This window comes from Pimephales promelas, chromosome 16 (assembly GCF_988280905.1).
Source record: "Pimephales promelas chromosome 16, fPimPro1.hap1.1, whole genome shotgun sequence".
Lineage (NCBI taxonomy): Eukaryota > Metazoa > Chordata > Actinopteri > Cypriniformes > Leuciscidae > Pimephales > Pimephales promelas.
In genome coordinates, this window is record NC_142784.1 from 9,306,473 (window position 1) to 9,321,925 (window position 15,453).

Below are 15,453 nucleotides of genomic sequence, written 5' to 3' on the forward strand. Positions count from 1 at the left end.
GGAAGTCAAATCAATAAGGTTTTGTGTCCTTTATGCAAAATGAGCCAGCAGAGGCTCCTGAGACATGTTACAGTAGACGTATAAAAAAGCAACGTGTGCTGGTAACTCAGTCATTCACAATAAATGAGTAAGCATTGGTGGTCATTTCAAGGTGCATTAGAGAAGGTATTAAAATTGTACAATGTCTTTTTTAGGATACTGATTGCATTTTTTTCTGATATTGATTGAAAAAAATAGATTAAAGTTGTTGAATCTTTGAATATACTTTTAAACTGACAATATATCACATACTAACTAATCACAAACTAATAAATTTAATCTTACTGAATCTGTAAATGTAGAATAAAATATAATCATATGCATAACATATTGCTCATGTCATGTTTTTAAAATGTGTATAAATCATAAGATCTTTGTCTGTTGTCTTAACTCAGGTGAATGAAGGTTACCTTTGCTTATCAGAAAATGGAAAATGGAACATATTTTTACTTCATGTTATTTGAAAATCTTGGGTTCATTCGATATGCTTTCTTCAGTTTGGGATTTATTCTATACTGTGCTATCACACTTTTTAATGTCATTATTATGCTTGCAATTTATCTGGAAAGGACTTTACACCAGCCCATGTACATTCTGATTTCTTGTTTGTCTGTCAACTCTGTGTTTGGAACAGCTGGCTTTTTCCCAAGAGCATTGACAGACTTGCTGTCTGATACACACTCAATCTCCCGTGAAGCATGTATCTTACAGTCTTATGTCATTTTCACGTATGCAGCAAATGAGAATACAATATTAATGTTAATGGCATTTGATAGATTCGTTGCAATCAGTAAACCTTTGCAATACCACAACATAATTACACCAAGGTTTCTAACTGTTTTGATAGTTATAAACTTGACTTATCCAATGATTTCTCTTGGTATTACTGGTATTTTGACTTCCAGACTGACATTGTGTGGTAACAAATTGTTTAAGGTGTACTGCCACAACTTTGAAATGGTCAAACTGTCTTGTGCAAACACTGCTGTAAATAATGTCATGGGTTTTTTTATATTGATCACAACTGTAATTATTCCTTTAAGTTTAATATTATATTCTTATGTAAAAATTCTTATTGTATGTCAAAGAAGCTCATCACAGTTCAAAGGCAAAGCTTATCAAACTTGTATTCCACACATAGTGGTCCTTTTGAATTTCTCAATTGCTATTATTTCTGAGGTCACTTTGAGTCGAGTTGTCACCTTAGAACTTCCTATATGGCTGTCAGTTTTAATTTCACTTGAATTTCTTGTTATAGCACCCATCCTGAACCCTCTTGTTTATGCTTTAAACCTGCCTGATATTCGCAAAACAATTCTCCGTTTTATAAATGGATCCAGGTAAATGATTTCTCTACATTGTTAACCCTTGCTGAAAAAAAAAAGGTTTATTAGTTACCATTTTCCATTAAAACAGTAATCTACTTTAGAAAACAATGCATTCTGGATATTTCTCATTTTCGAGAAAAAAACCTACAAGAAGAAGCCTGTGAATTAACACTGCTATGCTCAAAATCATACCCTATACCTTCATTCACTATTCCCTACATTAGTTCACTAAAACAGTCCACTTGAATGAGAAGTGAGTTAATTGAGAAACTGATGAACACCTGATAAGCAGAATCACTGAAGGACAAAAAACAAGAACAGAAAACAGAGAAACTACAACTGACGGTAACACTTTATAATAACTACACGCTAATAATAATTAGTTAAGTATGAGTAAACCATTAATTCATCATTCATAAAGCATTAATAGACATTAAAAAGCAGTTTATACATTTTTCCCTTGATTTTTCAACATTAGTTTATCTCTGACTAAGTGTGAATATATAAAGCAAATAGAAGTTTATAAGGTGGTTTTGGATGTTGTGATAATGCCATAATCATCCTAGACATGTCTGATTCTATTCTGTATATAAGATTTAAATTAATGGGTATTTAACATTTATCATATATCTGTTAATCTTCATCAAAAAATCCAGCAATGTTACTGTAAACATTTATTCTGGAGAATATTGAAATCATATAGTGCTCTAAAATATTCTGACCTCCTAACTGACTCAGACACACACAGTCATCAACAATCAGTAAATGAATCTTAACAATGGTGACAACATAAAAGTTTAACGTCACAATGCATCCTGGGTTCCAGGATAGTATAAAACTTCCTGCATACACTGCTGCATAAATAAATAAATAAATAAATAAACAAATTAATTAATTAATTAATTAATATTGCCACCATTGTTGAGAGACATGCTGAATATATATATATATATATATATATATATACAGTATATATATATATATATATATATATATACACACAGTATATATATCTGTGTTTCTACAAGACAATGTAGCTCTGTTTCATTGGTTTTGCATGATATGTAAAACAATAAATAAAAATCATCATTGTGACTCACTACTGTGCTCCTTCCCAGTAGCGGTAATATAACACTTTTTTGAAACGGAATTAAACTCTGAATGAGATTAAGGAGTGAACAGTAAATTATGATTTTGTCATTCGAACAAACTGGACTTACAAACCATGTGTCTATGCACATGCGTAGCTTGCGAAAAACATAGCTAATGGCTAATGCTAAAAAGTCAAGGGTCAGCAATCACTAAAGCAATCCCAATTAAAGCAATCACATCTTCTGTAGATTAATGAAAGAAATAAAGTCATACTGGTTATGTGTAATAGCTGGAATTCAGTTGTAGTTCTTGTGTTTCTCTATTTTCTGTTCTTGTGTTACTCTTTCCTTGGTGATTCTGCTTGTTAACAACAGGTGTTCATCACTAATGATCAACAATAACTTACATATTCACTTAATTATCTCATTGCAACACTGCGTCAATGTTAATTTTTGTGCTTTGTAGTGTGAATTTTCCTGTGGGTTTGAGAGGGTTTAACAGTGTAAGATAAATAGACACACCCACAAAATGTATTTTAACAGCAATAAAACGTCTCTGGTTACACATGTATCCTTAGTTCCCTGAAGGGAACGAGATGGGAACGCCCCTGCGTGAATGCGTCATGAAGCACGTATGAAATCAGTCCAATTGCAAGACGGAACGTCATAGGTGGGGTGACGTATCGACCAGGAAAACACAAGCACGACATCTTCTGATAAGACTGAAGCAAGTGCTCACGGGCATGCTGGGAGTATGGTATGGACACGCAACGTCCCGTTCCCTTCAGGGAACTAAGGTTACATGCGTAACCAGAGACGTTCCCATTCAGGGAACTTAAAGCTGTGTGTAACCACTATGGGAACGCTAACACCAACGCTGCCATGCGAGCAGGTGTCCGTTTTATGAAATCAGAGCGCACATTCTGAAGAAAGCACCTGCGCCCCTGGAGTGGAGCTAAAGTCAAGATGACAAAATTTTACAAATGTGTGCGGTGATGACTATCCTGCCGCATCACAAATGTCATTAATAGGAACTCCTGACAAAAACGCCTTAGAGGCAGCCATACCCCTGGTTGAATGAGCCCGGACAGTCAAGGGAGAAGGCTGACCGGAGGACTCATATGCAAGTGAGATGGCCTCGACCACCCACTTACTCAACCTCTGCTTAGACACGGGACAACCTTTCTTAGGAGGTCCAAAACAGACAAATAACTGTTCAGATTTCCTCCACAGGGCAGCTCTGTGGACGTAAGCGTCTAAAGCCCTCACCGGGCAAAGCAGATTTAGTTTCTCTTGGTCTGACATGACAAATGGAGGAGGACAGAAAGCCTGCAGCACAATAGGTCTAACAACATTAGTTGGAACCTTAGGAACATATCCTGGTCTAGGGAGGAGGAAAGCCTTTGCCATACCAGGAGAAAACTCCAGACACGAGGGAGAAACCGACAAAGCTTGAACATCTCCTATTCTCTTTAGGGAAGATATTGCTAGCAGAAAGGTAGTCTTTAGAGTGACAAACTTCTCAGGAACCTCTTCAATGGGCTCAAAAGGTGCTAGACAGAGCCCTTCTAGAACCACCGCTAGGTCCCAAGTTGGCACCCTCATGCGCACTGCTGGCCTCAGCCTCAGGATACCACGAAGGAAACGAATTACAAGTGGGTGTTTCCCGAGAGAAGCTCCACTCAAAGGGACGTGGTAAGCAAATAAGGCCGCCACATACACCTTTAGTGTGAAGTGGGATAACCCTGTGGAGAAATGCTCCTGAAGGAAATCCAGCACTGCCAACACCGGGGCAGTTAACTGGGTCCAACTGGTGTTCTCCACACCAAGAGGTGAACAATTTCCACCTCACGGCATATAATCTCCTTGTGGACGGAGCTCTGGATTGGAGGATGGTCTCCACGACCTCAGTCTAGAGAACTGATTCTATGAGCTGGGCCCCCTCAGAGGCCAAGCCCACAACCTCCATAGATCTGGGCGGGGGTGAAGTATTGACCCGCATGCTTGAGATAGAAGGTCCCTCCTGATCGGAATCTCCAGAGGAGAATTGTCGAGGAGAGAAATTAGGTCCGCAAACCATACTCGGGCCGGCCAATACGGGGATACTAACAGTAGACCGACCCCGTCTCGGCGAACCCTCTCCAGAACTCCTGGGAGCAGAGCAATCGGGGGAAATGCATACAGGGGTGACCTTGACTACTCCTGTACCATCGCATCCAACCCCAGAGGGGCTGGTGGATTAAGAGAGAACCACAGCGGGCAGTGTGATGTTTCCCTGGATGCAAATAGGTCTACCTCGACACTAACAAAATGTCTCCATAGGAGCTCCACCACCTCGGGGTGAAGTCTCCACTCCCCGGGCCTCGGCCCCTGCCTCGACAGGATGTCCGCTACCTGATTTAAATATCCTGGGATATAAATTGCCCTCAAAGAAAGAAGTTTCCCCTGGGGCAGGAACCAAGGTTCTTTCCACATAGCCAGGGCACGGAGACCCCGTCGCGTGACCCTGATCTTGCGGAGCGGATTTCCCCTTGGGGAAAACCCCTTGGTCCTGAGCCACGTCTAGATCATCTAATCAAGATGGGGTAGATTGTGTCTGTAGGATGTATTGTTCTGATTCTTCTTTTCCGCAGGCAAAAACCAAGCACGGACACAAAAGATGATACAAAAAAAATCGCATATGGGACAATAATTTGCGTGGGGAACATCAAAATTCCTTTTCTAAACACAGATTTTTTTTAAGGATTACAAAAAACTAGGTTAAAAAAATATATCTTTTAGGTGCAGCCCCCCTCCCCCCCCCCCTGCAGGCTATATAGGCTTATTTATAAATAAATAAATAAATAAATAAAGTTAGTAAATGGACTTAAACTTACAAAAACCTGTAGAGTATCTGGGTTCAAACATTCTGACAAGCAAAGTCAAACATTCACGTGACTGGAATGACTATGAGGCTTGGTTTTTCGTTGATCAGCGGATTTTACAGCAATTTGTTACAGTGAGTGACCGGTCATGGCACTTGCATATTGTTGCCCTATTGTTGATTTGATTGCTTCTGTTGCTTTCCTCAATTATAAGTCGCTTTGGATAGAAATATGTTAATGTTACATTTTTACAGGGTACTATTTTCATTTTTGCATTCTCTGTTACAGTAGGGTTTATTTTTGTATTGTTGCTTTTTGTGTGTTTTCAAATTCATTCCAAACATTCAGCAAAACTACACACATGTTTGACAAAGCTTATTTCCCTTAATCATTGGAATAAGTTGATGATGAGGAGAGCAAATGTAATGATGCATTACATGAATAAAAGGTTTTTTTTTTTTTGTGATCTAGTCATCATCACAGATTTGCATAACACTTGTTCCCCAGCTCCCATAGTATAAATAGAGCTGTTTCAGGTTGAAGGCAGTTGTTCTGCATAAACAGTGGAAATATACAAATACACTAAAATTACAAGGTACATTTAATTAATTTTTAAAGAAATATTGTCAATATGTTATTTTGTGTTACTCGATTCATAAGCCACTTTTTTATTTCATATTTTAAGCAAGATATATTTGAAGTTATATTTTGATTTATTTATTGTATACAGCGTATTGTATTGAGATGCACATTGACATTTTGTGCAGAATGATATGTAAAAAAAAAAATGAAAATAGCTTTTCTTTTCTCTAAGCTTCCTTCTCCTCTATTTTTTTCTCTTCATTTAGGAAATCAAGCTATCATGAAAAATATTTCTTTCTTACTGGATGGATACAGAGGAATATATGGCCAGAGATATATTTTTGTGGTTGTGCTATCTTTACTATACCCAGTCATGATCATTTCTAACAGTGTACTCATCTATGTAATATGTGTTGAAAGAGGGCTACATAAGCCAATGTACATCTTTATTTGCAATTTGGCATGTATTAATTTATATGGCGGATCTGCTGTTACACCTTTTATTTTGACTAAAATTATTACAGAAAACTATCAAATAACATGGCTTGATTGCCTTGTGCAAATCTTTAGTTTATTTACCTATGGTGGCTGTGACCTAACAAACTTAACAGTTATGGCTTATGATCGATATATATCTATATGCTATCCTTTAGAATATGCAAAAATAATCACCCCTAAAAAAGTGGCAATAGGTGTTGCAGTTTCTTGGCTTTTGCCATTTTTGCGATCAACTGTCACCATCTCAATTACAGCGAATCTTTACATTTGTGGAGTAATAATTGAAAAAGTCTACTGTGATAATTTTTCTGTGGTGAAACTAGCATGTTCTGACACTTTAAGTAACAATATATATGGTGTATTTATGATGTCCCTTACCTCCCTGCTGGTTGTCACAATTTTCTACACTTATGTGAGGATCATCTTTATCTGCTTGAAGTTGTCAAAAGGAGGTCGAGTTAAATTCAGCACATGTATCCCGCACTTAACAGCACTACTAAACTTTTTAATCGGTGTTTGCTTTGAATTGTTCCAAAGTCGATTCAATATGCGTCATGTGCCTTACACTGTTCGTGTCATACTATCATTGTATGTTCTTATTCTGTCCCCAATTATAAATCCAATCATATATGGAGTGAAAACTCAAAAAATAAGGGAGAACATAATTAAAAGAATTGTTGTAAGTGACACTTAAGGTAGCTTCTGGAATCTGTGGAACAAGTTCTTTGTGCTATCTATCTCTGAGGAAACTTGCAATGAACTTATTTGTAAATGGTAAAACAAATAAATGACAATATACTGTTTTCTGCTATCATCTAAAACTTAATGTGCATAAAACATTAGCCCGTTATATGTAAATGCAGTGTAAGTGCTTTGTAATTTTGACAGTCTAAGGGTTGCTGAGCAGTTTTGAGGTTTACATAATTTGCTCAGAAGTGCACTGACAAATACAATATAGCTCACTGTATTATTACCTACTGCCCTTCAGTTGTCAAAAAAAGTTTTATCTGCATTTATTTATTTATCTTACACAGATCAGAACCAGTGGCTTATGTCTACATAGATGCCCTTTACAGAGTGCTTTTGTTGTGTAACTGCTTTATATTGTTTCGTAGCATAGGCATTCGCAAACTATATACTTATTGCTTGTCAATTGAATGATCAGGGTTTTTTTTTTAAACACAAACTTTACAGTTTTAAGCACAATTTATAATTTCTGAAACATGTTGTAGAAAATGTTTTTGATGCATTTAATGCTGTTAATACATGCCTATTAAAAGGAATACTCATGTACTTTTTTTCTAAAATAAAACCTTCTTATTCTAAATCTATGCACCTTTTTGAGACAACTCTATATAGCACAGGCCAGTGTTGGGTAAATCCAACCTGCTCATTTCAAAATAGGCCTCAGGCTCGTGGAAAGAGCACAGTAGGTTGACGTTATACTGTTATTGTTGAAAATCCACTTAAATTTTTGAGACCTTCACTTGCTATATATATATATATATATATATACAGTATATACTGTATATATATATATATATATATATATTCAAGCATTAAACGTTTCTGGTGTTTTAGTTTTCTCACCATTGTTGTTCCGACCCAACTCTGCCTCCAGTGTGCAGTGGGTTGCGGGCAATATTAACCATTAATATAGCTGCGAGCAGCGATTGCGGGCCCAAGCCGGTGGCACCGCAACCCCGATGCCTTTAGTTACCTAAAGGCACCGGGATGGTGGTACCGCCGGCTTTGGCCCTTTATCCCTGCTCACAGCTATATTAATATTTAATATAAAGCCGGTGGCACCGCCACCTTGGTGCCTTTAGGGTTATTCTGTACGACGTGCAAAAACGTAACCCCCGCTTTGACTGTCGAAAAGAAGTGTATTGTAGAGCTTGCATCAATGCGGACTCGATGCGCTGTGCGCTGTAACTCCATGTGGCTTTAAGCGCATCATTCTCCACTCGGGATGCGCATAAGCGTTTTGTGCCACACTGTACTGAGCCTTTCATATCATAATACAGTGACGCAATGACAGATTATTAATTGCCTTTCTTGTTCTGTTCTATCTATTATATGTTGATAATAGATAGGACAGAGCACTAAAAACCTCAAACAAAGCACTAAAAACTTAAGCTGTTTGCTGTGTAGTCTGAGAATGAGCTGTTTGATTTGCACCCTCTTCCTCTTCACTGTCCTCCATAAAAACCAGCTATTCAGGTCCATGTTGTTCTAGAAAGTTTGTATGTTGCTGCCTCATTTAACATCTCTGCTATACATTTAAAACATGTTGTCTCAATTTTATAGCAGCCATACCATGGCTCTATCTAAAATAATTTATCTTTTTGATTTTTGTTATCTTTTTTTTCCATGAATGTATTTTACAACAATACAAAGAGCAATGTGTATTTACCACTAATATAGTTTGTAGTGGCTTTTTTTGTCATAGATTATAATCATATATTTTTTTGGATTTGTTATTTATCTTTATAATGAAGTTGTCTGTATTAAGAAGATTGTGTTTAACACACACAAGAGTGATTTATTAGTTCAACACATAGTTATAGAAATTCTACTTTAGCTAAAAAAAACTCTGCACTTTATACACACACACACACACACACATACATAAATACATGTAAATAAAAATACAAAAAGAAACATCAAATGTGTTTTTAGTCAGAGTATTATTTTATACAGAAACAAATATTTGTAATTCAGATAAGAATGAAGTTAGTGTTTTAAAATCTTAAGGAAAACAAATATATTGAAATATAGCACAAGAATTTTAAATTCATTCAGCTTCAATTACAAATACAATCTTACTTTTATTTAAAGCAAACTATACATTTAAAAGATGTGGGTTATATGCCTGGCACACACATACATAAACACAGACAACAGCCCTCCCCTCCCCACACACACACACACACACACACACACACACACACACATAAACACAGACAACAGCCCTCCCCTCCCCACACAGACACACACACCCACACACACAGAGAGAGAGAGAGAGAGAGAGAGAGAGAGAGAGAGAGAGAGAGAGAGAGAGAGAGAGAGAGAGTGAATCGCAGGGGAAATAAATCCATTCAAACTACAATATCTGACTTTCTGTTGCTCAGAGCGAATGACTTTAAATTGGAAAGTTGATCGGCTTGACGAGAACAATATACGTGGAAAGTTTTGTAACTGTAGGTAAAATGAGCAAAGTTATAATACACTTTATGTGTCCTTTTTTAGTTATAAAATTCATTTCCTCGCCACGGCCAGACCGTTTGAGATATCAAAAATACGTCCGGAATTGAGCATCCTCAATGTCTTGACTTCATGCACACCGAGTTTGGTTGTGATTGGTAAACACATGCGTTGTAATTTGATGTATTTCTCCTAGGAGAATTATTCAAACAACCCATAATTCCCAACTTCCATTTGAACTGTCGTAAAACTTAGAGCACGAAAGTTGTTTGGCCTGATGTGATCTTTAATTGTACCGAGTTTCATATTAATTCATGCAAGTGTGTTTGATTTATGGACAAATGTTCGAATCCCAGTCCAGGGGGCGCTGTCGAGCCGCCCTGCCACGCCCGGTTACCAGCTTCAGCCCGGCCCTGATGGCCATGGGTTCTGACCTGTGTGCAAAGTTTCAAGAGTTTTAGAGGATGTTAAGGCCCTCGAAAATGCCAGAGAAGTCGCACACAGCAAATAAAGGGTTAAAATTAACCTGACAGGCGCCCCTCCTCTCACTCACACAGAGAGACACTGAGAGACTGGCAAAATTCTGAGATTTTCTCTACATTCAAACAAACATATCTGACTTTCAGTGGGTCCTAGCTAATGAGTGTCAATTAGAAAGTTGTCCGGCTAGAGGATTGGTTTGCATCGATAGACCTGAAGGACGCGTACTTTCATGTCTCCATCTTACCTCGACACAGACCGTTTCTTCGGTTTGCTTTCGAGGGAGAGGCACATCAGTACTAGGGCTGGGTATCGATTCACATTTCGATTTCGATTCGATTTCGATTCGCAATCTCTCAGTTCGATTCGATTTCGATTCTCGATTCGATTTTCGATTCTCGATTCCTGATTTGATTCTCGATTCAACTATAATGAAGATGTAATAAAAATCCTATATTTATAATTTATAAAAAAGAACAGTGGACATAAGTTTACTAGTGGTTAATTAATACAAGAAAATTAAGAGCCATAAACCTATATAAAACACTTTTTATTTTAGGTACACTAAATGCATACAAAGATTTTGATGCAATATGCAAAAAAGAGTCGCACAGTCGCACAGAACAGTCGCACAGCTTGATCAAACAGTATCATGTTATTTTATGTTTAAGATAGATAAATATATAAATATTTAAAAAAAATTTACATTGATCTTACCTAAATGTTAATGTATTTTTTTTGTTAAGAGTTTATGTATGGATGCTTGATTTCAATCTTTGAATTAAATTGAAAAAAGTAGCACAAATAAATACAATAGAATAAAGACAAAAATTAAGAGACATTTTGGGGTAGTTTTTTGGGTATGTCAGATATACTACAGAAACTGAATAAAGTAATCCAATGTAAAATAACACTGGATAGTCTTTTTAGTCCAGACTGAATTAAATACAAAGGCTATTAATTCTGATTGCTTAGAATTAATACTATATTCTGTTATGACAACAGAATTAATGACGTTCACTTTAAGAACTAGTGCGCGGATCCATTACTGTTTCATTAACTTTCTGTCACACGCGTTTAATGCTAATTTAAGACATTACCGACTGTCTTTACGAGGTTACTCACCAAGACCAGAGTTTTGACATAATGTTGCGTGTTTTAACTGTTAAAGCGATATAATCCAGGGATAAAACTTTTGTTTCTGGCGAGCTGTTTGTGAGGCGGATTTAGGCTGTGCACGCAGTGAAAGAAATCTCTGAGAGTGCGCGAGCACGGGATGGTTTAACATTGCTTGAGCAAATGAATGATAAATGTTAGTTACGATCATAGGTTACGATGCAATGCTGGCCCGATTGTGCAAGTGAATATTCCGTCGTGTCCCGACTCCTAAACGCGAGTGTGTATCGACAGCTGCAGCGCTTGGCGCTTGCCTAGTGCAGAGAGACGAGAAGATGCAGCACCGCGTCCGCGAGCCCTTTATATGGAAAAAATCGATTCCGGCCGTTGAGAGTCGATTTTGAATCGACCACATTTTAAAAAACGATTAATCGAAAAATCTATTTTTTTGCCCAGCCCTAATCAGTACACGGTTCTCCCATTCGGCTTAGCTCTGTCTCCTCGCGTCTTTACGAAGATTGTCCAGGCAGCCCTTGTTCCCCTTCGAGAACACGGGGTTCACATCCTGAACTACCTCGACGATTGGCTTATCCTAGCACACTCTCGAGAGCAGGTTTGCGAACACAGAGACCTTGTGCTACGGCACCTGAGCCGTCTGGGCCTTCGGGTCAATCGGGAGAAGAGCAAACTTTGCCCCGTGCAGAGGATCTCTTTTCTCGGCATGGAGATAGACTCGGTCGCCATATCCGCGCAGCTCACGAGCGAGCGCGCGCACTCACTGCTGACTTGTCTTCGACAGTTCGTCAACTGAAACTCTTTCAGAGGCTCCTAGGGCATATGGCATCCGCAGCCGCGGTGACGCCGCTCGGACTGCTTCATATGAAACCGCTTCAGCTGTGGCTTCGCGATCGAGTCCCGAGGTGGGCATGGCATCGCGGTACACTCAGAGTTCCAGTAACTCCGACCTGCCGTCAGACCTTCTTCCCGTGGACGAACCTCAGGTTCTTAATGGCAGGTGTCCCTCTCCAGCGAGTTTCCAGGCATGTTGTTGTCTCCACAGATGCATCTGCCACGGGTTGGGGAGCCACGTGCAATGGTCATGCCGCAGTGGGGTCCTGGACAGGGCCCCAGCGCCTCATGCACATCAATTGCCTCGAGTTGCTGGCAGTACGCCTGGCCCTGCACCACTATCGAGCACTGCTCAGGGGTCAACACGTACTTGTCCGTTCAGACAATACCGCAACAGTAGCGTACATCAACCGTCAGAGTGGTCTGCGTTCACGTCGGATGTCGCAACTCGCACGCCACCTCCTATTATGGAGTCAGAAGCACATGAGGTCCCTTCGTGCTATTTACATTGTAGGACAACGGAACCTGGCAGCCGAGCTGTCACGGATCCGGCCTGTCTCCGGCGAATGGCGACTCCATCCTCGGTCGGTCAAGCTGATTTGGGACCAGTTCGGGGAAGTACAGATAGATCTGTTCGCTTCCCCCGACTCATCCCATTGCGCCCTGTATTACTCTCTGATCGAGGGCACCCTCGGCACAGATGCACTGGCGCACAGCTGGCTGCGGGGTCTACGCAAATATGCGTTTCCCCCAGTGAGCCTTCTTGCACGGACTCTGTGCAAGATCAAGGAGGACGAGGAGCAGGTCTTGTTGGTAGCCCCTTATTGGCCCACCAAGACATGGTTCTCCAAACTAATACTCCTCGCGACAGCACCTCGTTGGCCAATTCCTCTGAGGAAGGACCTCCTCTCTCAGAGACGGGGCACCCTGTGGCACCCTTCGTCCCGATCTGTGGAGGCCACACGTGTGGATCCTGGATGTAAGAGGCAGGTTTGAGTACCATGCCACCAGCGGTGGCGGCTACCATCACTTCCGCTAGAGTGTCGTCCACTAGACACGTCTATGCGTTGAAGTGGAACCTCTTCGTCAACTGGTGCTCTTCTCGCCGAGAAGACCCCCAGAGATGCCCAATCAGCGTCGTGCTTTATCTCCTGCAAGAAGGGTTGGAACGAAGGCTGTCTCCCTCCACCCTTAAAGTGTATATGGCTGCAATTGCCATGAAGCAGTCGAAGGTAAGTCATTGGGGAAGCACGACCTGATCATCAGGTTCCTGAGGCGAGCGAGGAGACTGAATCCTCCTTGGCCTCCTCTCATACCCTCTTGGGACCTCTCAGTGGTTTTAAGTGCCCTGCAGAGGCCTCCCTTCGAGCCTCTGCAATCAGTTGAGATTAAGTTCCTGTTGATGAAGACAGCGCTCCTGGTTGCAATGGCCTCCATCAAGAGGGTAGGGGACCTGCATATATTCTCCGTTGACGAAGCGTGCCTGGAATTCGGGCCGGCTTACCCTCACATGATCCTGAGACTCCGGCCTGGATATGTGCCCAAGGTTCCCACCACTCCCTTCCGGGACCAGGTGGTGAACCTGCAAGCGCTGCCCCTGGAGGAGGCAGACCCAGCCTTGGCACTGCTCTGTCCAGTACGTGCCCTCCGGTCTTACGTAGACAGAACGCGGTGTTTCAGGACCTCAGACCAGCTCTTTGTCTGTTATGGTGGGAGCCAGAAGGGAAGGGCTCTCTCAAAGCAGCGACTGTCTCACTAGATAGTGGACACCATCGCTTTGGCTTACCAGCAGCAAGGTCGACCGTGCCCCCTTGGTGTGACGGCCCACTCAACCCGGAGTGTGGCTTCCTCTTGGGCTCTAGCGCATGGCGCCTCGCTAGCAGACATCTGCAGAGCTGCAGGCTGGGCGACACCTAACACATTCGCGAGATTCTATAACCTCAGTGTGGAGCCCGTGTCCTCTCTCGTCCTCGCTCACCCGGCCAGTACTGGACCCGCTCAGGTGTCTTCGCTTGCTCGCCATTCCACTCCACGGACTGGATAAGTGCGATATTTTCCTCAGCTGAGCCTTACGTTGAAGCCCTGAGTCCTCCAGCACTGCTGATGCTGGCGCCAGTGTCGTTGCGCTGGACGTTGGCTAGGTGCCTCCGTGTGTATGGTTCCCTCTGGTAACTGTCACATGTGTATTCTCCACTGTAAGCCTCTCTGAGCATGTGTCTTCCTCGGCAAGCCACCATGCCACTCCTGGAGTTAAGTTTCTGCCACCCCAAGGTTGGTGACTCCACTGTTCCCCCATATGTAGCCCCCTGGGCCATATGTGTATTCTCAAGTCCTCCCTATGGGTAGGCGTACTGCGACATATTCCTCCCGGGATATGCTCCCCAGTGTACCTTGGTATTCCTGTGTTGAAGTAGGACTCCTTGTCCGTAAGCTAAGTTGACAGGAGTTCAGACTTTCGCAGGGCACTGGAAGACAGCTGTGAAGGTGGCATGATGGCACTGACCCCCATTCTCCGTCATTCCGACGTAACTCGGAGTGACTACGAAAGGGAACGTCTCGGTTATGGATGTAACCCCCGTTCCCTGAGTAGGGTTTTAAGTGCCCTGCAGATGGGTTTTAAGTGCCCTGAGTAGGGTTTTAAGTGCCCCGTTCCCTGAGTAGGGAACGGAGACGTTATATCTTCCTGCCATTTCCGATGTACCGCTGGGTAGACGCCTGAGTTCAGTCTCGGCTCCTCAGCGAAGACATACTGCGGTTGTGTCTGCTTCCTCCTTTTATACCCACAAGGTGGTGCGGAGATACGGTATGCAAATTCCGCAGCCCCAAGGCATTTTCATGCCATTGGCTCATTTTTAAATACTCAAAGAGGATTGGCTTTCTATGCGAAACCCCCCATTCTCCGTCATCAAACGTAACGTCTCCGTTTCCTACTCAGGGAAAGAAGGTTACATCTGTAACCGAGACGTTTTTCATCGCCGAATCGAACCAGAGCGTGTTGCAGACATGGCAAGATACGCAGCACTTGTTCCCTCTTCTGGAGAGAACCGAGGTTGTTAGTAACCAAGTATGTTCTCTTACAAGAGGTTCTTTCGTACTTCATAATATCTTACGTTAGGAGAACACCAAAGTGTTGCAAGTGCCCAGGGCTCATATATTGCATAATCACCATGGACTCACAGACTGTCTGAGAAAAGAGGCTAGCAGCCTCATTCTCAATAAGTTAGCAACCCAAAGTGGAATGCCGGATCATCTGAATAATTAAATGCATGTCTTCCTAGAACCTCAGGACTTAAACATTGTTTACACATACACACCAAGCTGGGTGTCCAGTTACAATCAAACTGGTATATATCCCCTTGAGAATTATATGAACAATGAATTGTAACGAATCAGCTCTTT

General features: G+C 41.4%; 1 protein-coding gene across 1 annotated transcript; it reads left to right on the forward strand.

The window, feature by feature from the left end:
- The first annotated feature begins 465 nt into the window (after positions 1-465).
- On the forward strand, positions 466-1,383 carry LOC120470596 (olfactory receptor 51I2-like). The gene has a single exon (XM_039660175.2). The coding sequence runs from the start codon at positions 466-468 to the stop codon at positions 1,381-1,383; it is 918 nt and encodes a 305-aa protein (XP_039516109.2).
- Positions 1,384-15,453: the final 14,070 nt, after the last annotated feature.

Excerpts from the sequence above, each read along its gene's own strand:
- LOC120470596 (XM_039660175.2), top strand. The coding sequence starts at position 466 with ATGGAAAATGGAACATATTTTTACTTCATGTTATTTGAAAATCTTGGG.